The sequence below is a fragment of the Oxyura jamaicensis genome, chromosome 2, assembly GCF_011077185.1.
Source record: "Oxyura jamaicensis isolate SHBP4307 breed ruddy duck chromosome 2, BPBGC_Ojam_1.0, whole genome shotgun sequence".
Taxonomy (NCBI): Eukaryota; Metazoa; Chordata; class Aves; order Anseriformes; family Anatidae; genus Oxyura; species Oxyura jamaicensis.
Window position 1 is genome coordinate 134,886,594 of NC_048894.1, and position 22,620 is coordinate 134,909,213.

The following is a 22,620-nucleotide window of genomic DNA, read 5'->3' on the forward strand; positions in this document are numbered from 1 at the left end:
TAACACATTCTCAGAAAGCTGGGGGTAAGATCTGCACTTTGAATCATGAGACGGTATCAGACCATGTCACCCACTAAGCCACGTCCCTAATCACCAGGTCCAACCTTTCCTTGAGCACCCCCAGGGACGGTGACTCCACCACCTCCCTGGGCAGCCCGTCCCAGTGCCTGACCGCTCCTTCTGACAAGAAATGTCTCCTCATTTCCAACCTGAGCCTCCCCGGGGCCGTGAAAGCCATTTTCCCTGAACGAGAGGGGGCAGAGGGGCAATTCGGGCTGGGGCACGGGGGGGCACACACACGCACGGGGGGCACACACAGGGTGCAGCAGCTCCCCGGGGGAGCCCCCAGCCGTGTCCCGGCCCCACACCTGCCGCCCCGAGCCGCCCCGGGCCGCCCGCGCTCCCGCCGGCCCCGCAGCGCCGGTTCCGCGCCAATTTGCAGAGAGCGGGGAGGCAGAGCCGGGCCTGCGCCGTGCCGAGCCGAGCCGGGCTGTGCCGCGCCGGGCTGGGCTGGGGGTCCCGGCTGGTCCCGGGGGCCAAGCGGGGCCGTGGAGGGGGGAGCTGGGGGAGGGGAGCGCTGCCGCTGCCCGCGCTCGCTTCTCCCTCCAAAAAGCGCCGAGCCCCCGCCGCCCCCCTCTTTCCTCCTCCTCCTCTTCCTCCTCCTCGCCCCTGGGGTGAGGGGTGCCTGTGGGGTCTGCTGGAGGGGGCAGGGCAGCGCCGAGACACCCCCCCCTCCTTCAGCTCCCGCCTTGAGGCGAGCCAGGCTCCCTCCAAAACCTGAGGGGAACGGGGTGAGGGGGGGCTCCCCGCACAGCACCCCCACGCTCACAGGGACCCCAAGGCTTGGGGGGGGACCTCAGCGGGGACCCCTCATCAGAGGGGGCTTGGGGGGAGGTGGGACCCGCACCCCCTCACCGCGGGGACAGGGGGGCACGGCGGGGAGCGAGACCCCTCCCGGCCGGGTCCGTGTCCCGGGGGGGCCTCGACCCACGGAGGGTGCCCCAGGGGTGCTGGCGGGCGGGCACCCGGGGTCAGCCCGCCAAGAGGCACGGGGCCGGCTTCCCCGCCCCCACCGCGCCTGTCTCCCTCCAAAACCTCCAAAACCTCTAAAACCCGGCCGGCAGCGCGGGAGGGCGGCCCCCGGCCCCGCTCACGCCGGGGGACCGAGGGGCTTTGGGGGGGGGGGGGGGAGAGGGGGATGGGGGGTCGGATGGAGCCGTCCCCTCCTCCCCTCCAGCCGCTCTCCCTCCAAAACGGTGCCCGGGCGGGAGGGCTGCCCGCCTCGCCGCTCTCCTCCCGCCGCCGCCGCGATGCCCTCGGCTCCCGCGAGGCTGTGCAGGGGCTGCCGGTACCACCGGTACCAGCACCCCGCCATCATCCCCATCATCATCATCATCATCATCATCCCCATCATACCACCAGCAGCATCCCATCAGCGGCATCCCCAGCAGCAGCAGCAGCAGCACCACCACCAGCAGCAGCCGCATCCCCAGCAGCAGTATCACCAGCGGCAGTATCCCACCACCATCCCCCCCGCACACCGGTTTCCCCCCCCGGCCCCGCTCCCCGCGCACCTCCGCCGCCACCGCCCGGGCCGCGCTGCTCAGCTGGCGCCGGCGCCAAGCCGCTATATAGCGCGGCTCGAGCCCGCGCTGCGCATGTGCGAGGGCGGCAGACAGCTCCGCCGCCCCGCCCGCCGAAACACCGCCCCGCCGCCGCCGCCGGGACCCCCGCACCCCGTTACCAGCCCCCCGCACCCCGTTACCCCCTCCTGTATGCCCCCCCGGGACCGGCAGGGAACGTTACCACCGCCCCCTCCCCGCTCAGCCGCACCCTCCTCGCCCTCCGCGGCTCGCACCCACCCGCCCCGGCTCGCCCCCAGCCCGGCCGCATCCCCGCCGGGCACCCCCGGTACCCCCATGCCGCCCCGCTCGGTGTCCGCCCGCTGCCGGGGCCGCTCCGAGCCGTGCCCGCGGCCCGCGCGAGCCCCGCGCCCGCCGCGTTGCCGCCCCGGGGCGGAGCCGCCGCCCGCTGCCGCCAATGGGGGCCCGGCTCCGGGCGGCAGCGTGCAGCGGGCGGCGGAATGTAAACACGGCCCCGCCGCCCCGCCCCGAGGGAGGCTCCGGGCCGTGAGGTGGCAGCTCCCCGTGTAGTCAAACAGCCCCGAAATTGTCAGATCTGAGGAAAAAAAGGGGGCTTCTCCTCAGCTTTCCCTCAAAAGTCGGCCCCCAAAGTGGTTTTGGACTGTCAAAGCAGCGCAGCCGTGGGTGGGAGCAGGGAATCACAGAATCATTAGGGTTGGAACAGATCTCTGAGATCAGCTGGTCCAACCATCACCCTACTACCGATGCCACCCATTAAACCATGTCCCTGAGCACCACTCCCCTACCACCGGTATCACCCATGTCCCCAAGCACCGCCCCCGTACCACCAGTATCACCCATGTGCCTCACCCCCTACCACCAGTACCACCCATGTCCCCAAGCACCACGTCCAACCTTCCCTTGAACACCCCCAGGGACGGTGATGCCACCACCTCCGTGGACAACCCGTTCTAACGCCTGCTACCTGCCCCAGGAGCCCCTGCTGCCCCCACACCTCCTCACACACGGCCCGCGTCCGTCTGGAGTCACCCAACAATGGCCCCTGCAGGCCCTGCGGGGACATTCCCCAGCCAAGTTAAACCTCACTTGTAGGAACTTCTGATCCCACACAAACCACTGGCAAGCAAGGGCCTCACGCTAGTTAAACCAAATAAACCCCTCTTTTTCGTTTTATTTCGTTTTTCTTAAAAACACGCCGTGGAGACATGCCTTCAACACAAGGCTGCACACGGCCATTTTAGACACGGGAAGCAAGTGGTGCTTTCTCTCTTTTGCAGATAAAAACACACGTGGAGACACGCCACAACTGCCTTCAAGTAAATCTACCTCGTCATCGTTTTCTTCACTTCTGCTTTTTCTTTTCCCAAGTGTAATGCTACCAAAGAGTAAACACATCTGTATCTTACAATACCTGTTGTAGTAATTAACCACGATAGCCAGGTTTTGGTTCTTACCTTCTCGTGGCTCTGCCATTTTACGGAGCAAGAGGAAAGGCAGCGCAGCCCACCAAGGCGTTATGGCAGCATCACTGACAGCATCTTAAAGGGTTTGGGGCAGCCAGGGCTGTCTGTCATCCATGGGTGCTTCCAGCTCCTGGCAGCATGGGGATGATAATTCCTCCAAACTTCAAGGAGCTCTGCTAGGTGGTCTGTGCTGTGCTCCACAAGCAGGATGCATCCTGCTGTCTGGAGAGACAAAGTATATTTTCCCTAAAAAAAAAAGAAAAAAGAAAAGCACTGGGCCTCAGGGATGTCAAATTAAGCCAAAATGAGAACAGCAAGGCAGTTTTGGTGCATCAGCAACAAATGGTGTGGCACATCGTGAAAGGAGAATGGCGCAGAGTGAATAGTATTTAAAAATTGAATGGATTAGGGCTAACATGAGCGGGTCACGGCGCAAAGGCAGCAATGACCGTGCTGCTTGTTTCTGCACACCTTTTGCAGTGAGCAGCTGCAGGTTACGTGCTGCTGTATCTGTGATTTTGGCTCGGTCCTGTAAGCATTCTGAGACCATGCCAGCACCTTCTCCACTACATTTTGTGCAGCAGAGAAAACAAACAAACGCCACCCACAGATTTAGTTTGTAATAAAATATTGCTGAAATTATGATTTTAACAATGAAATTATGATTTTAACGGAAGTTAATGTGCTGACCTTTTGATGTGGCAATTAAAATAAAGTCACTCGAGACACAAGTCACATTGAGACATTTACAAATGAGTTAACAAACAGTACATCCTCTTTCACTATGTGGATGCCTCATTAAGGGGGATGAGTTTAATGAGAATAATTTTAAGCTTCTTGAAGCACACTGCACTTATTAAGTAAGTTTGTTTAATGCAGAATGGCTTCAGCTACCTCGACTAAGCAAAGCACCATGAAAAGTTTATACCCCTTCTAAAGAGGAATCCTTTAGTAGGAAATAATATCCTTCCTAAATTGTTTTTATTCTGTTGAATAGCATGTGATAACTCAAAACCATAAGGTTTCAAAACCCTTGCTTTCTCTTAGAACCTGTAAACTTCTACCAGCTTCATGCTTGCTTCATTTCTGACTTTTTTTTTTTCCAGAAAGCCCTGATCCACTCTAACATGCATTAAGAAATACTTTAAGACCCTACAAAATTGACTGTTTTTTTTATTATTACTATTACTAATGATTTCAAAAGGAGACAGTCGATCTTAGAGTTATTAAAATTTGATAGATAAAAGCAAAATATAACAGAGTAAACTTTTTAACTGTAAGCATGTGAATACATCTTTCTAAGGCCAACACCAGCAACAGCGCACACAGTGACTAATTATTGATAGGCAGTCTATATGACAACCAGATAAGCTCGTGGCAACCAGTAGTAAGTTATTTTTATAACAGAAGAAAGATCAAGAGTAAGTTAACTGTTTGCAGAATCAGATCTACAACAACATAACACGATACAATGCTGGATGTCCTTTTTGCCTTGGTTTTCTTTTTCAATACATGTTTTTAAAAGTGGGTGGGGTGAGGAAAACCAGTTAGAGTTACCAGCCTTTTAAACCTGCATCCAGAAATACACATTACCAGCAGTCGTAAACCAAGCTAATGGAGTATGTTCTTCTGACTCTAGTCAGTAGCCTCCTTCTTCTTGAGATGATGTGACTTTCTCACTAGTTATCTTTTCTTTAATGCCCATTTATGTAGGAAGTATTCCATCCATGCTCTGTTACAGACCCATATTCCTTCCTGTGTCTGGACATTTAAACTCCCACTTTCAACACACAAAGGGGAAACACCTTTGAAATAACCCTCCTCATACTTGATGGTTGATTTCCTAAGCAAAGCCCACACTCAAGCTCCAATAAGGACAGCACCTCTGCAGTAGGGAGCAGCACCTGTAACTAACAGCCAAATGTTGAATCTATCTTTACCTACTCCTGCATTTGATCTCCTGTCTGCAGCGCAAAGAAATAACGAGACCTGATGTTTGCCAGCACTGATTCACCACTGGACTGTAAACATGAAGCCTTTTGGAGCAGGAGCTAAGCGTAGGTATGGAAAAAGAAGGAATCTCAGGTCACAAGAAAGCAAGTAAGACAATAACACAATGCTTTCTTTATCAAAATGGATTAAGTTATCCTCACCACGCCCTCCTACAGTGGGCAGCATTTTAGGAAGTATCACTTCCCCTGCTGCCAAGAGCAGCAGGCTGCAGAGGTAGACCCTCTTCTCTCTAGCTCAACCTCTGACTGCAGGTAGATGCAGTTCTTCATGCAGTTGACTCACATCACCTGGTGAAAAGCTGGGCCCTGAGCTCAGGTTTTTCCCTCGCAAGCATGCAAGGTGAAGAGTGTTTACAGCTGATGCTCCAGCTTCCAAGCACTGTAACAAAAACCTTTCCAATGCCTGGGGACTAAGACTTTACCTATGACTCACCATAGCCCTGACCTTGGCTATGATTAGAGCACATCATGGATCTGTCCAGAGACAAGAATGATGTGCATGAAATAATAACTGCACCAAACAACCCATTATTAGAAGATATTTGGTAAAGATGAATCTATTAATTCAGCTGCTTGCTGGTTTCTCACTGGCCACAGAAGCTAAATTCCTCTCTTTCCTCCCCATTTAATACAGACAACGTCCACCTCTTATTCCTCGGTTTCACACCACAGATAGGTGAGTTAGAGGCAAACTTTACCACAGAGTATAGACAAGGGATACCTCTGCCCACATCAGTCCTCCCTTTCTTATTCACAATCCCATCATCTTTCTTTCCTAGCAAAAATTGGTAGCAGTTGGCCATTAACCACATGCCCCCAAAACCTGAGGCCTCACAACACCTTCCCACCTCACTCTACCAATTCTCTGCAGAGGCCCACTACAGGGAATAGGGGATTATTTTAGCACTCAGAATGGTCTTTGGGCATAATCACACTTTTGTTATATTGCCTGACTGGGTAATTTTGTTGCTTCAACATAAAGTGAAAGTTGCACTTGAGGAGAAAGTATAGACTTCAGATAAGCCTGTGTCTGCTGAGATCTGGAGTCTGCTCCTGGCCTGGTTTTGTTACTCTTATCTGCTTTTGCTGTTTTTTGTTTGTTTGTTTGTGTCATTATTCATTTTCCTTTGGTCATCCATGAAGTTAACATAATTAGCTGCCTCATTAAGGCACTTCAGGGTTCAACTATGCCTACACTGAACTTCAGGGTTCAACCTGCCTACAAAACTTTGAAACAAACACATACTGGGGGGGGGGCTGGAGAATGGGTTGAGAGGTCCTGAAAAGGACCTGGGGGTGTTGGTTGATGAGAAATTTGACATGAGCTGGCAATGTGCACTCGCAGCCCAGAAAGCCAACCGTATCCTGGGCTGCACCAAAAGCAGCGTGGCCAGCAGGGTGAGGGAGGTGATTGTCCCCCTCTGCTCTGCTCTTGTGAGACCTCACCTGGAGCCCTGCGTTTAGCTCTGGGGCCCCCAGCACAAGGACATGGACCTGTTAGAGTGAGTCCAGAGGAGGCCATGAGACAATCAAAGAGCTAGGACATCTCTCCTATGAAGACAGGCTGAGGGAGGTGGGATTGGTTGGCCTGGAGAAGAGAAGGCTCTGAGGAGGCCTTACCATGGCCTAGTACCTAAGGGGGTCCTACAGGAAAGCTGGGGAGGGACTCTTTGTCAGGGAGTGGAGTGATAGGACAAGGGGGAATGGCTTTAAACTAAAAGAGGGGAGATTTAGATTAGATGTTAGAAGTTGTTCTTCATGCAGAGGGTGGTGAGACACTGCCACAGGTTGCCCAGAGAAGCTGAGGATGCCCCATCCCTGGAGGTGCTCAAGGCCAGGCTGGATGGGGCTTTGGGCAGCCTGGTCTGGTGGGAAGTGTCCCATGGCAGGGGGTGGAACTGGGTGGTCTTTAAGGTCCCTTCCAACCCAAACCTTCTGTCATTCTATGTCAAGAGGCTTTAACTTCTGAATTATTAGTCATACAGCAGTAGCTTGCAGATAGCATTTTCACGAAAAAAAAAAGGCTGGATGAGGAGCAAAACTTTATGCACACCCTGTTAAGTCTCACTTCATTCCTGTTTATTCAAATACTGACCTATTGTGACTATGCCATGGGAACAACCATGGCAGAGCAGCACCGGTTTGTTCTTCTGATGAGTCATTTCTGTATGCGTTAAGAAGCCTGAACCCTACGTGCAAGTACAGCTGAATTGTGGAGGTGGCAACATTTTGTGGTTATAAACATGCACCAAAAGAAGTCAATTGAAGCAAAGAAAGCAGATACTGAGCAACTCGACGAGAAAACACAGTGCTTCCATCAGTGTTACTTTTCAGAGAGCAGTAATTAGTACCATAGTTTCATCAGAGATGTACAAGGATTTATATGAACAGGAAGTTAGGTTGTAAGGTGAGAACTTCAGTTGATAGGGTTCTGTTGATATGACTCTTTACATGAACATTTTTGTTTTGGCACAGAAATTAAAAAAAAAAAAAACCATTCAGTTTACTTTGAAAAATGTCCAACCTAAATTTAAGCAGCAGCATTAGGTCTGAACTAAGCGCCCACAAGAGGACCACTGTCGGTATAACTACATTGCGTTATCTGCATGGAAACAATTATACAAAATAATAGATCAAGCTTTCTTCTGTAGAAACTACGTCTCAGCATACATTCACTTCTTTGATAAACATACAGGTCACAAAATCTACATCTGAAAATGAAGGTTTTTACTCAGTGTTTGCTCTGGGATGACGGATGCTTTGTTGCGCAAATTCCATTTCAACACCATCAGTGAAACAGATCATTTTGTCCCCCGGTTTGTTCAAATTTAACAATTCAGCAACTACAAGCAACAGAACTGGCCTTTGGACATTAACAATATACCTGATAAACACACACGGTGAAAAATGTAACTACCTGGATCCTGCTCTCTCCATCCTATCACAGGCAGTGAAGGGGTAAAAGCATAAGAATACCCTGAGATCCACAGATTTCCCTCAGAAAAGATTAACTCACGAGACACACATATCTGGAGATAACACAAGCTGATGAAGTGAGAGTAGCAAAATAGTGTTTTGTTGTTGTTGTTGTTTGTTTTTCATACTGGCACCACTTCCATTTACACATGAAGTGAGACTCGGCAGAACATGTCTCATCTTAGCTGTGAGAAGCTAAGCTGCTCTGTGGATTTTTCAGAGGTATCTTTTCTGTTCAGAGGACCGAGAGAGGGGAAAAAACATGCTTAAGAACCATCAGAACTTCTGTGGAAAAAGCCTGAATCCACAAAGAGTTAACAGCTAGCTAACTGGAATAGTTCAATGATGAGGCCAGGGTTGGTGGACACAGACCAGGCTGAGGTGCTCACCACCCTCTCTGCTTCACCCTTGACCAGCAAGGTCTCCCAGGACCCTAAGCTTATTGAAAGGGTTCAAGAAGGAGAAGATCAACCAGCAGCAAGCAAGGCTACTTACAGGGACTACTTTCACAAACTGAATCCATACGAGTCCATGAGGCTAGACAGCCTGCATCCCAAGTTCTGAGAGAACTGACTGGTGTCCTTGCAAGGCCACTCGCTATGATTTTTGAAAAACTGTGGAGATCAAGGATCTCTGACTGCAGGAAACAGAAAAAGCTAAAAGAACAATCCAGAGAAGGCCAAGGAGCCTCTTTCTTACATTTGAGTGGAATTTCTTTTTATTTGAGATTGTACCCATTGCCTTCTGTCCTTTCCTGGGCACTATGAAAAGAGTCTTGCCTTTTTTTTTTTTTATCAGCCCTCTTCAGATAGTTACACACACAAGACCCCCCTGAGCCTTTTCTTCTCCTGTCTAAACCACCCCAGATTTCAGCCTCTCTACATTATTTCAGAGGCTCCAGCCCCATTATCATCTTGCTGTCCCCTTGCTGGGCCCATTCCACTATGTCCACATCTCTCTTGCACTGGAGAGCCCAGCACAGGGCACAGCACTCATACATCTCACCAGTGCTGAGTAGAGAACGATCATCTCCCTCAACCTGCTGTCACCATTCCTCCTAATGCAGCCCAGGAGGCTTTATTTTTTGAGGCTGAGATGCACTTCTGGCTCAAAGTCAACTTGGTGTCCACCAGGAGAACCAAGCACTTTTTTGCAATAGTGCCTTCCAGCCAATTGGCCCCCAGCCTGTACTGATGCCAGTGGTCATTTTTCCCCAGTTACAGGACTTTGCATTTCCCTGTGGTAAATTTCATGAGGTTGCTTGCTGCTTGTCATGGTCCTTCCGAGTGTCAGCACAGGAGCACCAACAACTTTCCTGTTGCCTGCAAGCTTGTTTCAGTGCACTCTGTTCTAGCAGCCAGGCTGTTAATGAAGATGTTTAACAGTGTAGGACTCAGAATCAACCCTTCAGGTACACCAGCAGCAACCAGCCTTGAGATAGACTTGGTGCCAGTGACCACAAACCTTTACGATGAGCAGTTTGAGCAAGTATATTGAAAAACAGCTGATCTACTTATGTAGTCCAAAATTTATGGGTTTGGTAGGATGCTGCAGGAGTCTTGCTAAAGTCAAGATAGCATCTGCTGCTCTCCCCTTATTTACAGAGCCAGTCATCCAGTCATCTAATTTTAGAAGGCCATGATGCTGGTCAGGCATGATTTCCATTCTGGTTACACCTAACCACCTTGTTCTTCAGACTTGGCTTCCAGGATTATTGCTCTATCATCTTGCAAGAGATGAAGGTGAGACTGACTGGCCTATAGTTCTCCAGATTCTTTTTGTCCACCTTGAAGATAGTTGCTTTCTTCCCATCCTTAGGAACTCTGTCCATTGCCATAACCTTTCAAAGATGAAAGGGAATGGCTTCACAATATCAGCCAGACAATGACCATTACCAGTCATGGATGCATCCCATCAATCTATGTCTATCTTGTAGTTGATCCTCCTCAACCAAGGGAGGATCTCCCTTGCTGTAGCCTTTCCCAATAGCATGAGGGGCCATTGATTCCTAAAGGCTGGTCTTACCAGTAGATAGTGCAAAGGATGCATGAGGTTGTCCAACCTTTTCCATGTCCCTTGTCATGAGGTCTCGGTCTCCTGTCCCATTTAGCAGCAGGCCCACATTTCCCCTGGTCTTCCCTCTGCAGGTAACATTTGTACAAATCCTTGTTACCTTTCAAATCCATTGTTAGACTCAACTGCAGGTGGCTTGGCTTTTCTGAGCCCGTCACTGCCCATGTGCAGAGGGTCTTTATGTCCCTGACAGGTTACCTGTCCCCACTTCCACCTCCTGAATGGTAACAGCCTTCCAGTACTTACAAGATACATACAGATTCATCACAGTGGTAAAAGGCAGGTCCATGGAAGGGAGTGGCTAAGATCTGAAACAAGATGTTCATACTAAATAAAGAAAAGCCTTCCCTGTTCCTCCAGGAAAAGTCAAGCATCAGGACAGGTTGCCAAGAAAGTGTGCCGGCTGGAAAACCTTCCAGAATGGAGGCAGGACCAGCTCAAGTCCTGAGCAGCCTGGTCTGACCTCAGCAGTAGCTTTGTTATCTTGATGCAAGAGGCCCATCACTACACGCAGCCAGCTTGGTCATCAGCATCCATCAGAGATTAAGTAGACAGTATTTGGATGTTACCAACCACTGGAAGGTGTCAAGGTGTATACCTAGGTACCATTAGGATGTTTGTAGGATGGATTGAACAGCCAAGCTGCCCCTCTGGTCACTTACTAGGGGACTGGAGATCATTCTTCTTAAGAGGGAGTTAAGACAGTCCTTGTGGAAAGTACAGTGTTTCCCCATCTACTCCTTACGACAGGTACCTTGTGAAGACCTGTCCATCTACAGTTTGCTTCCCTTCCATGGCTTTAGCTCCCCACCGTGAATGTTTTTTCAAGTAATGTTTTTTGTCCCCATCCTCTTCACATACCCCACTTGTAGCCAAAACATCCCTTAGACCATGCACTGTCACTTGATTGAGCAATGCAAACTGGTCCCCCCAGAAGTCTTTGTACTACAGCAAGAATTCTGCTGTACTCACCATATTCCTACCACGCTCCAAGGGCTGGTGCTCATACACTTCAAGTTAAACAGACAAAACAAGACTGACAATTTTTGATAGGCCATTTTTTTTATTGAGTTCAGATCATGTCTCCCACAGTGCGCGTACCGCACTACGCAAACAAAATACCGAAGATCGCTTTAGTAAATGCACACCGGTTAAGCAATGCTACTTTTTTGGCAAAGTGCTGTATTTTGTCGGATTTCAGCTTGTGTTAAACTATTAAAAGTAAGAGCCAGACATTCTTCCGTATCAAAAGGTCTGCTACAAATAGAGAAGTGGCTCTAGAAAGAAGCTGCCATAGATGCATAGACTGATGTACAGTATTAATCCTAACTGAAATGTCCCTTTTGAATCTTCAAGTTTGCTGTGTAAAGTTACACCGAGAAGGCACAGTTTAAAATGCAAATCTGTCCATTGACCAATACATATGAAAATACCATTTCTGAAAGATTCATGAATATAGTATGAGACAGTGCAAGGCCTCCACTTTTACAAGAAAAAACACACGTTTTAATACAGTTCAAAAACCATATAAAAAGCCACACAGCTCACTATTAAAACAGAAAACCAAAACAAATCTAATTGCCCAATAGCTCCAGGCGTAAAATGGGGCTAGACCAACATAAATATTTAAAACAAATTAACAAAAAGCAATTGATGCAGTACTATCTCACACAATAATATGGTTTCCAATATTACAAATCGAAAAGCACAGCTTTGTGCAACAAAACAGTTTATATCCTGAAAGATATAGGCGTTCATCACCAGAAAGTTATCTAGTAATGTAGTATAAAAAAGATCAGTTTCTCCCAACTCTAGGAGCAGTCTACAGTTGCATTTACTTGCCTGCTAAGAACAAACCAAGGCTCTCATTTTAATGCCTGGGAGCCTTTATACTCTCAGCTCCATCTCCCCACTGAGATTCAAAGGATTACTTACTCCTTCCAACACAGGGAGGCGGAGACGCCATCTTCCTTCATTTAACTTTAGGAAAATTAAAGCTGAAGGAAAGTTACTTACGTATCAAGAAAAACAACACAGGAAAGCACAGAATTTTCCTGAGCTAGAAAGCTGTCAGGGAGAAGGAAGTTTAATTTGGAGAAAGAGTTGGAGTGATGATAAAGGTAGATAACCCGAGACAAGTAGAAGTATTTATGCCAGTGTGCAGATGTGAGACTGGTGAAACTACAGCTACTTGCAGGTAAACCAGAATATTTGGACCACGAAAGATTTTTTGTATTGACATCAGTACATACTGCTGTGAATAGTAACAAAACCCTGATTTGAGGCTCACGATGTGACCAGTTTTGTTCTTTCACAGTCCATATGAACTCCACATACCTAAAAAACTAGCGTATCCAGGAAAGCACCACTTGCTCTTATACATTTAGCTATTTGTCAACATCCCTTTGCAACAACCATAACTAAACTCAGGGAAGCAGCAAAACTGCCATGAAACATTATTTTAAGTGCTGTTCTCCATACCCAAGGTATGTTCCACAGCAATTCCAGTTGCACTCCATGCAACACCAACACTACATCGAGGCTAACTCAGGTTGTTGGGCTTTCGCAAAACTACAGCGTTTGGCTGGATTGAAAATAAAACAATGCAGGCCAGGAATAATTCACATTATTGACCTTGCCCCATTTCCAGAGCCCCCCCACATGACTCCTTATACTAACTGCTGTATAAGGACTACTGGAAGACATGACCACAACATTAACACTTTAATGCCCTAGGCACTAAACACAGGGAAAAACAGTTAAGCACTGACAGAAAGGAGGTAAATGTAACATATTTCCCCCTTCTTTCTGTGAAGATTTCTGCTTCTTCATCTCCAAAGCCATTTAACCTACTTCCTAGATAAATCTACCAGGGTTCAGTGTGCCATGTGGCTACTGTGCCATATCCACTCCTAACGGGTAAACTTTAAGTGCCTGCCTCCTTCCAGAATTCTCAAGTATTAGTTTTGAATGGCTTTTCTTCCCTGTTGGCCTACAGAATTGATGTCCAGTTCTTCTCTGCCCAGCTGAAGGGAAGAGAAAGCACTGCTGATGTGTCTCAATTTATACACTTAACTTTGTGATTAGTTCTTTAAGACTTTCAGCACACTTTTATCCCTGCCACACTGCCCTTCATTTCCAGTCAAACTCACTTCATTGGAGAGGGGGACTAGAGAAGGTTAGTTAGGAAAACTTCTGGTAAAAAACAACTTTCAGCTATTTCAGCAACTCTCAACCCGTAAACAAGAAAAAAAAAATCTAACAGCAAACAGCAGCTCAGAAATAGCTGAGCATCAGCCTGACTTCTTTGAAAAGCAGTCATCTACCAACAGGATTAGAGGAACAGTTGTTCCATCATCTTTTTCTGTAACTAGACAGATTAAATGGAATAGGTTAGGTTTTGGAAAATGTCTGTCTTAGAAGACAGGAAGAGTTAGAGAAAGGGAAGAAGAGAACTCAAACTGTACCAGGTAAAACAGTTCAGCTCTCTGGGTTACGCATCTGCACTTAACCCACAGGTCCACTTCTCCTTTCACTCCACTGTGAGGTACTACATCTGCAACACCAGTGCCACATCATACTGCAGGAATATTGAGGGGGCATTTAACCCACTTCTGACACCCATATTATGTACCCAACAACTCTAGACTCTACTCAAACACAGATAGGTACTGGGCAATTTATGAGATGTCCTTCTTCTAACAGTTCAGCATAGCTATGTAAAATCCACTGGCAGCTACGGTATTTCCTTGTTAGAACAATCACAGATGCTGAGTACAGACAGATACACAAGCTGTCAAGTACTTGTCATTAAAGCATATGGCTAACCTCAGATTTTCTAACTCCGCTTTGAGGAACGCAAAGATGTAACTGATTTTCCATCTCAGTTAAGTCTCCTTAACTTAGGTGGTGCTCAGAGACCCCCTAAGAACCCATCAGTTTGTATAACAGCACAAACTGTTGTACTGAAAGGCTTCCAAGACACTGATATTAAACATCATTTAAGGACTTGCAGCAAGATGTTTGGAGAGGCGTCGTTTGAAACAAACGCAGCTCTAGCTATGATTGTGTCTGAGGGAACGATAATCAGCTTCGGATTGACCACACTTACCTACGCATGAGAACAGGAGCAACCTAAGAACCAATTAGAACATAGATTAAAACCCCGAGAGCCGTCAGTAATTGAACTGACGCTGGCAAGGCTGGTGAACAAACAGTCCGTTGTGCCTGAGTTGCCGAGAGTGGCAATCCCTGGTAAGGTTTTGGCGGCGGAGACCATTTCTGTTGAGATAGTGTCTTTCGCTGTGCTCTTTTATCCAGTGGGTAGGACGAAAGCTCTTCGATTTTTCCAGAAAACTTGAGCGAGTAGCAAGAGCCGTGACGTAGCAGTGAACACGCTGTCCCGTTTCATTTTGGGCCTCCAGTCTGAAAACACAACAAGCACGTTTAGATGGTTGCTGAGTTAGCATTGAAAAGAGGCAAACTATACAGGGCGTGAGAACATCAACATCGGGCAGGTCAAGCAGGGGCACCCTTATTCTACTGGAGAATGATTTGGGCCGAGGTTGGGCCAAGTCAATTCAGGAAAAAAAAAATCACACTGGTAAGCAGGGTGTAGTGCTGCCAACTCACTTCTTCTGCAGAGGCAACACAATAGCCTCGAGCTATTATGCTACTGTGCCTTTCCTTCCCTGCCCCACCTCCCTAAGCCCAAGATGCAGCACAGATCAGAACTACAAGGCTACCTGCGTCACTGATCCAGCTTTAGAAGACTTAAGTTTATCCGTGGGGCTAAGTTTGGTTTAAAAAAAAAATCACCTTGATCATTTGTTGGGCCTGAAAACAAAAGCACACTGATGGAAGTGTACAGTTGGATCCCTGGTCACACGAGTAAACCCAAACAATGTTCGTGCACAAGAACGGGAGAAAGACTAGTGGTGACACACTGGGAATAACCCAGAAGGGTCGTTCTCCAGCCAGCCCTCCTGATTTCATGAGCAGAGAGTCAGCAGTTTTGGCAAACCCTTACTCCATCATGCACTAGTGAGAAACAGAACAGCAGCCTATGCAAGCAGGGACTGACATACTGAGAGAGGACTTCCCTACTTCCCAGAACAATCACTGGATTTCCTAAAAACTTCCAAAGGATAAAAATAACCCCAGTTTTAGAAGAAAGCAAATCCCAAGTCTAGTGCCACAGCTGGTGTGAGCCCAGTGGCACCAGCACTACTTGCCTTCTCCCTTTCCGCCCCAGGACTCAGGTACTTGCCAACAACTCAGCAGTGCCCAGCAAGGGGTCTGCAAGGCCACGAGCTTGCCCAGGCACAAGCAAGGTGTCTGTTGGGAAGTCTTTCAGCACTAGCATGCCTCTGCAAAGTCTCTTCAATTGCACTTATTGTCCAACATCTCCTTGGGCTCTTGGAGAGCCTGCAGCAAGTCTGGGCTGCCATGCCCATGGTATGTCCTCTCAGCCTTGCTCTGGCAGGAGGGGATCGGCACAGACATGAGCACCCTCTACCTCTCTCCACTCCACATGAAAGGGATGTGCTGTCAGTATGGCACTTCACCCTGCCCCTCCACTCTGACTTCTGCCTTTTAAGTCTAAAAATCCACTTGATCTCCTTGCTTTTTAGCTCCCTGGGTATAGCTGCGCTCAAGCCTGCAGACTCCAGAACAGTCACACATGGCATGCTCGTTTTCTCTTCTCCCCTCATTAGATTTGTCCTAAACCCAACACTTGAAATATGAAGCAAGGAAGAACTGAGTAACATAAACCAACTGATCTTTGCTATGCAGATCACACCACTTTCATTTACCAGAGGGTGCCTGCAAATATGGGGCTATCATTTTCTTTATGTGATGGTCCCTCAACACGTTCAGTGCTGGAGCTGGAACTCCAAATGAAGTCTTACTGGTGAAAGGCATAAGAAACTGGGAGGGCAAAGCAGTGTTATTGCAACAGCCATAACCTAAGCATGCTTCTACTTCATGTCATTAGCTAGAGAAGGGCATCAACTGCTAGCAGAAAGTATTGTGGTTTACTATGGAAAAGTATGACTAACTTAAAGAACAGAGGGAAGTTTATGCAACATCCTTTTGCTTTGAAAGAAATCTAGAAGGAGCAAATCGAGATTTCCTCCACAAAAGGAGGAAGACCAATTTAAAATTCTTGCTGAAGATGTTTTTAACTTCACACACCCCTCAAATGCATTACAAACCAGTGCTGAAAGAGTAAAAAAAAAAAAGTGGAAAAATAAGAAATGAAAAAAAGACTGGGATAGCAGATGTTGTTTGAATTAACTGGGAGGCCATGTACTCTTGTGAAGTGTGGCACTGTGGTACCTTACTGTTTGCTCTTGGTCTTCTGGCACTAGAACTGGCCTGACAAACCCCTATCCTCATGGCCAAGTGTCATTTTAGAGAGGTTGTGTCTAAAGCCAGCCCGCTGCTACATACACCCTGCTGTGTCCCCAGCCTCTATTTTGCCGGAAAGCTAAGCGAACTGCTAGTTGCACTACGCAGCCAGGCCTCATAAGGAACATCACAGGATTCAGACCCCACAACAATTAAAGTCATTTTTCTGCACTTAGCATTTTGGCTTGTTAAAGCAGATGTAGTTAGGCTTGATCAACTCACATTATTTGGCACAAAGGTTAGTCCTAAAAATGAGTATTGTTTTGGCATACAAGGCTCTAGAGGAAGCGGTGTTGCTAGCAGGCTGATCAAACAAAAAGCTCTGTCCCAAAACAGGAGTACTTACTGTGCCAGCGTGCCTTAAGCAGCTTTTCTTGGCCCTACAATGTTAAATGGCCAACCATTAAATCACTGGGGACTTCAAAACAGTTTGAGACTCATTGCATTAATGTCATTGATTTTTCCAGTTTGTGATTTACCTCAGCTTTAGACTTCGACCTACTCCCAGTTCTGCCACCCAAAATAGTTCCATTTCACACACAAGTCTAGGTCATCTAAATAAAGCAACAATTGAGAAGTCAGCACTAAAACTCAGTGATATGCCAGCTGAGGACCTCAGCTTTAGCTTCCCGATGCAATGAAGTAGCTTAACATAACACAAGATACCAATATGAATTATCTGGAAGAAGCATCTCCCATTCACAAGTCACCAGAGAAGTCAGTATCCGACTTCAGGTGTTCCTGTCTGCTGGAGATTAACACTTTAGATAAACTGGCCTACTGCCTTTCACCAGGCCATGCCTAACACCCTGTGGTTACCTCAGATTCCCTCAGATCTTTGTTTTTAAAAGGTGCTGTGTGCACATGGCCTCCTAACAAGTTAACCTAAACCCTTGATGCTTAACATCACAAACCACCCCCTCCCCAAGTAACTACAGCAATCCCCTTTTCTCCAGGGTTACCGGTATCAGCACCGTGCTTCATTACACAGCAGCATGCATTATCTCAGTCACCCGTTTCTTCAAACTAAGCTTGAAACGTGGCAAGGAGCTGATCAGAAAAGTCAGCGGGCATCTACCTAAAGCAGCTTGATCACTGCACTCGCTGTTTCCCTATACAAAGCTTACTATACTACAATTTTTTCATTATTGTTTCTGGGGGTGTCAGGAAGAGTCAGTGTTCCTTAATCAGGACTCACAAAGCATCCCATTATTTCTGATCAGGGGAACACAGGCAGATGTGGAGCCATGATGGCAAAGATACATTTTGTTTGTACACATACACATGCTGTACTACACAGATGTATACACTGACCATTTAGCACCAAGGAAGCAGTGCACCAAGCACTGCTACCACAGCAGTTCCACACAGCCAGATCTTTAGGACCCGCAGCTAGAACAGCACAGCTTCTTACCCCGCTAGAAGTTTACAGTGCAAATTTTACCTTGCGGGGAGTAAGTCTAGGAGCATCAGTTTAGTTTTGTACCACAAGCTGTGCGTGGAAGATTTAATCTCTTGTCCTAGCCTATCACTAGGTTAGGAAAACAAAACTTTCCTGACAGGATTGTTAAAGTAGTATTTTTCACCTCAAGGTGATTGGAAAGGAACTGACTAATGAAAAATACCCATAGCTATGAAGGGGTTTGAGTGCTTTCAAGTCTACATTACCAGCTACAGCTTACTGCCAGACCTGGAGTGTGTTCTGAGGGAACAATTAGGCTCCATAAATACGCCCCGCAGTGCCAAAACAGCATCCCCAACTGCCTCACGGCCCAGGCATCTCCTAACATTTTCCCAGGCAGGCAGGCAGGCAGCTCTGACCACCCTACTGCACTTGTGCAGGATTCATGCTTTATTCACTTGCTCTGGAATAAGCTGGAAAATTCAGTATTAAGTGTCTACGCTGATTAAGTAGAAACCAGATATTTTAGCAACATGGTGAGAGCAGCGAGACGCACCTGGGACTACCCGGGCTGCGGAACTCCTCGTCCCCGCAGCCAGGCTCGTTGAGGCTGTGGCAGGCATTATGGACAGCGTAGACGGACATGCTGGGGTGCTCGATGAGGAGGTTCTCCATAGGGCTGGTCTCCACCTTGATGGCGGTGAGCCCGCCGGCGGTGAAGCACGGCGGAGGGGTGATGAACCAGCTCTCCTCCATGGGGCACGACTCGAACTGGATGAAGCAGGACTCGCTGGCCTCTGGTAAGTGCTCCAAGGGGGACGGTAAGCAAGAGAAGACGGGCGAGCTGTCGGTGGCCGGTGCTTCAGCAAGGTCCGCTTCCTCCGCAGAGCAGTTGGTGCAAGTGTCTGCTGCAGGTGAGGAAGCCATGGACAGTGGTGAGGGCAGGGGGACACAAACAGCAAGGTCAAAGGAAGCCAGAAACAGGATATAAAAACAAAGAAACAGAAATACACCCCTATCAGCATGTACACAAAATTTGTTTTAAGAGCAAGGGGAGGGGAAAAGGGAGTTCCCTGATGATCCATGCTAGACACGTAAAATGACTGTTATCAGCAGAGCAATACAGTTGTGTAATAAGTCAAATAGGGTTTATCTGCACAAGTGGTTCTGCTGAAGCCCGTGTCAGGTCTACAGGCCTGACATCATTCTTCTCATCAGTTTACATAACCTGTTTTGGTACATTTGCTCAGAAGACCGACATTTCTATCTACATTCCTTTTTCTTAGGCTAAAATCCTGCTGAGTGACTGGTTTCTTCGCACAGAAGGTGACAAGTACAAGCCATCTTACCTATGAAATCGACCAGAATCCACTCATCGTCTTCCTTCTCACTGAACTCTGGCTCTTGGCTGGACAGGCTGTCGATGTCTGCCATGAACATGTTATTTAACCTCTGGAACATTACTAAGGCAGGAGCAAGACTTTGGCTGGTAGATGTTTATATCCAAGGAGCAAGGCACAGCTCACACTGTACTAGCAGAGTGGCATCGACTTGAGATTAAAGTGCATAGATGCTTTATCAGCTTCGGCCTGGGACATTCAGAGTCATGGCTGGTAAACACTTGGTGAAGCCTGCAAAAAACAAAAACGGGGTCTTAATGACAGAGCAGCAATAATATCCTGAGGGAAACAAATGGAAGCCCTCCCCTTAGTGCAGTCTGAGGTATCTCTGGAAGTTTACCCCCACAGGCAGCGTTTTTCCTCCCAGTGAGAGGCACAGAAGTAGCCTGGGTCTCTGCTGGGAGAGGACAGCCTTCCTCCCGGGTCCTCCTCCCCGTGCAGAGCTCTGCCCAGCCTCCAACCCCTCCTTCTTCTGGGTGAGGAGGGAGCTTTTGTGCTCCACCAAGTTGTTCCCCAGCATCCTGCCAGCTCCCTGAGCGAGAGGGATGCAAGGGAGGTTTCCCACCTCAGACCACACACCCCTCAGCCCACAGGGGGACTCCCCCGGTGCCTCCAGCAGCACCCAAGGGTGCCCGGGGGCTTCTTCTCCCCTCACCCACCTACAAGAATGGAGGCAGGGGTTCAAAGCACACCCACTGCCTGTTACCAGCAGGCTCTCCCCACAGCCCGTGACATACTAAGCAACCCCGAGGAACAAGGAGAGGCAACTCCTGTGCTTAATTACAGCAGGGTTGTTTCTCACCACTAGATCCACACAGAGCCAGCGAGCCTGAAGAAGCACAAACATCCCATCGGCACCGAGAGGCTCAAAGCTCACCCACGTCAGGGCAGCCTGCCTACAGCCCGTGTTTCTGTATTAACCACCGCCCGGAGGCCACAAACCAGCTGAACATCACTCCCGTGCAGCCCTCCCTTACCCCGTGACTTCAGCACCCAGCTACTATGCAGCTTACGTTAAGATAGCTTCGTATTGGAGCTCCCGCGGCTCGTGAGGACTCTCACAGTTAACCACCGCTCCAATAACGCACTGAAGTAATAATTAACTCAGCTAAATTAATTAACTCCCCCCCCCCGGCAGAGGGCTACGGGACCGCTCCGTCCGGGCCCAGAGGGAATCGGGGAGGGGCACGGGGGGGACCCCATCCCCTACCCCAAACAACAACCCCACAGACGAATGGGATGCACCGGCTCCGGAAGGCGAGGCGTGCAAGGAAGCGAAAATAAGGCAGAAAAAGCAAAAAATAAAAATAAATAATAACAATAAAAACAAAACAACAATAAAGGAGGAGGCAGAGCGAGGAGCCCCGCCGCCGCCAGGCGGCTCCCACCAGCCCCACACGCCCCGGCGGCCCCGCTCCGCGCCGGCAGGGAGGCGCCGGCCGGCCGGGGGGGGGGACGGGGACGAGGACACGGACCCAAAATCCGGGGACCCGACCCCAAACCCGGGTGCCCCCCCCTCCGGTGCCAGCCCCCGCCCGGCGCCCACCTGCCCGCGGCCGCTCCCGCTGCTGCCGCTCCCGGCGCCGGGCGCGCGCCGTGCCCGCGCCGCCCTTTGTTGTGGTCGGCGCGGCCCCGCCCCCCCGCGCCGCCCCGCCCCTCCGCCAATGGGAGGCGCCGCCGCCGCCTGTCGCTAACGCACGTGACGGAGGGGAGGGGGGAAGGGGCGGGGCTTCTGTGTGGGGAGGCTCCGCCCCTCCGTCCCGTCGGGGGGGGCCTCCCCGGGGAGGCGCAGGGGAGGGAGCCCGCTGAGGGGCTGAGGGGGGTCCCCTCGGTTCCCTCGGCCCTCAGGCTGAAGGGGGAGGTCACGGAGGCTCCGGGTTAAGGACAAGGCTGGACATTAAAAAAATAAACGCCCCCAAAGGGTTAGATCTCTACCCCAGGGTTGCGTTGTGTTACAACACGTCAAATAAAGCCACACAAAGCACACGGCGCTGACAAGAGCCGTCATGTCTGGCCGCTGGGTCAGTGACAGCAGAAACATTAAAGGCAGGAGCCGTTGTTTGTTATTGACGGCTATATTCAGAACTGGGTGTTAATCAATTAGCATAATGTGTTTTGCCAGCGTAGGCAAGCCCCGGGGTTGTACGGAGAGACAAGCCCCCGGTGAAGTTCAAAGGGCAGTGTTTATGTTTTAACGTCCCCTGAGAGGTAATTGAAGGGAGGGAGCTCTCCTCAGCTTCTCTCATTCCCCTTTAATTGCCCGTCATCACAAAATGGTGGAAGCAACGGCCCTCGCTGTGCCTTCCCCCAGATCCCCTTGGTGGGATGGGGCAGATCCCAGAGCTGCCCTCTGCTCTTTTGTTCCAGACCTCAGCAGCACTTAGGCCCGTGAATAGTTACACACCAAATTAATTACACGTGTGGACTTCAGTACCTGCTGACCAAGAGCCTGGGGGTTTCATCCCGCCCTGGCTGAGGTCAGCGACAAATTTTATGGTGATTGCGACGGAGCGGGCTGTGGCCTTAGGCGCTTTATCCCGAGTTGCTTGCATCAATCACTCTTCCTATTGAGCCTGACGGATGGTAGCTCAGGCCGGCCGACAGCAGAAGAAATACGGTCACAGCCCAAACCCCACGGGGCACAAAAGCTGACCCTTCAGCTTTCCGTAAGGAATCTGATGTTTGTATTTAAAAATAAATTACGAAGCGATCTCCAGAGCCAGCGAACTGCTTCCAGGAATGCAGGCAGCTGCCCGGTCGGTGCAGACTTTTGGTACAAGTCAGCAGAGAGCCCGTCGTGCTTCCTCTGTGCTCAGTGACACGGCTGCAAAAATCTCCATGTACTTCCCGAGCACTCTGCGTATCATAAGAACAGTAAGTGGCTGGGCATTATTCCCCCCGTGATTTTAAACTACATCGATTTTTCTAGATCCTACACATTAATGCGAAGCATGACCTGCTGCCTGGGTCCCCGCGGCAGCAGTGTTTAGCAGGCACAATGTATGTCTGGCCGTGGCGTACAGGAATACTGACCTTCCTAGTGCAGGATCTGCAAGGTACAATGAGCGCATTGAGCTCCTAACAAAGCCCCGCCATGTGTCGTGCCTCTCGGAGAGGCCCGGCTGCTCGGTCATGCCTGTTTAAGGGTAGGTGAGAATGCAGATCGATGCCCATGTTAGAAACGCTGGGTGGCAGGAGGGAGAGCAACGCGAAATAGCACTTGTACAAACTAAAAAAAATAAACTGTGGTGAAGACATATCCTCCAGACAAAGATA

The 22,620-nt window shown here is 49.3% G+C and overlaps 1 protein-coding gene across 2 annotated transcripts; it reads right to left on the reverse strand.

Moving 5' to 3' along the window:
• Positions 1-11,171: 11,171 nt before the first annotated feature.
• TP53INP1 (tumor protein p53 inducible nuclear protein 1) lies at positions 11,172-20,947 on the reverse strand. Of its 2 annotated transcripts, XM_035318214.1 has the most exons (5): positions 20,891-20,947; positions 19,294-19,564; positions 18,501-18,852; positions 16,889-16,922; positions 14,399-14,553 (listed from the first exon to the last, which is right to left on the reverse strand). In XM_035318214.1, exons 2-5 carry the CDS (start codon positions 19,403-19,405, stop codon positions 14,536-14,538), a joined length of 516 nt encoding a protein of 171 aa, XP_035174105.1. In that variant the 5' UTR covers positions 19,406-19,564; positions 20,891-20,947; the 3' UTR covers positions 14,399-14,535. The 2 variants fall into 2 exon arrangements, with proteins under 2 accessions (XP_035174104.1, XP_035174105.1); XM_035318213.1 differs by lacking the exon at positions 16,889-16,922 and having other exon boundaries at positions 11,172-14,553.
• Positions 20,948-22,620: the final 1,673 nt, after the last annotated feature.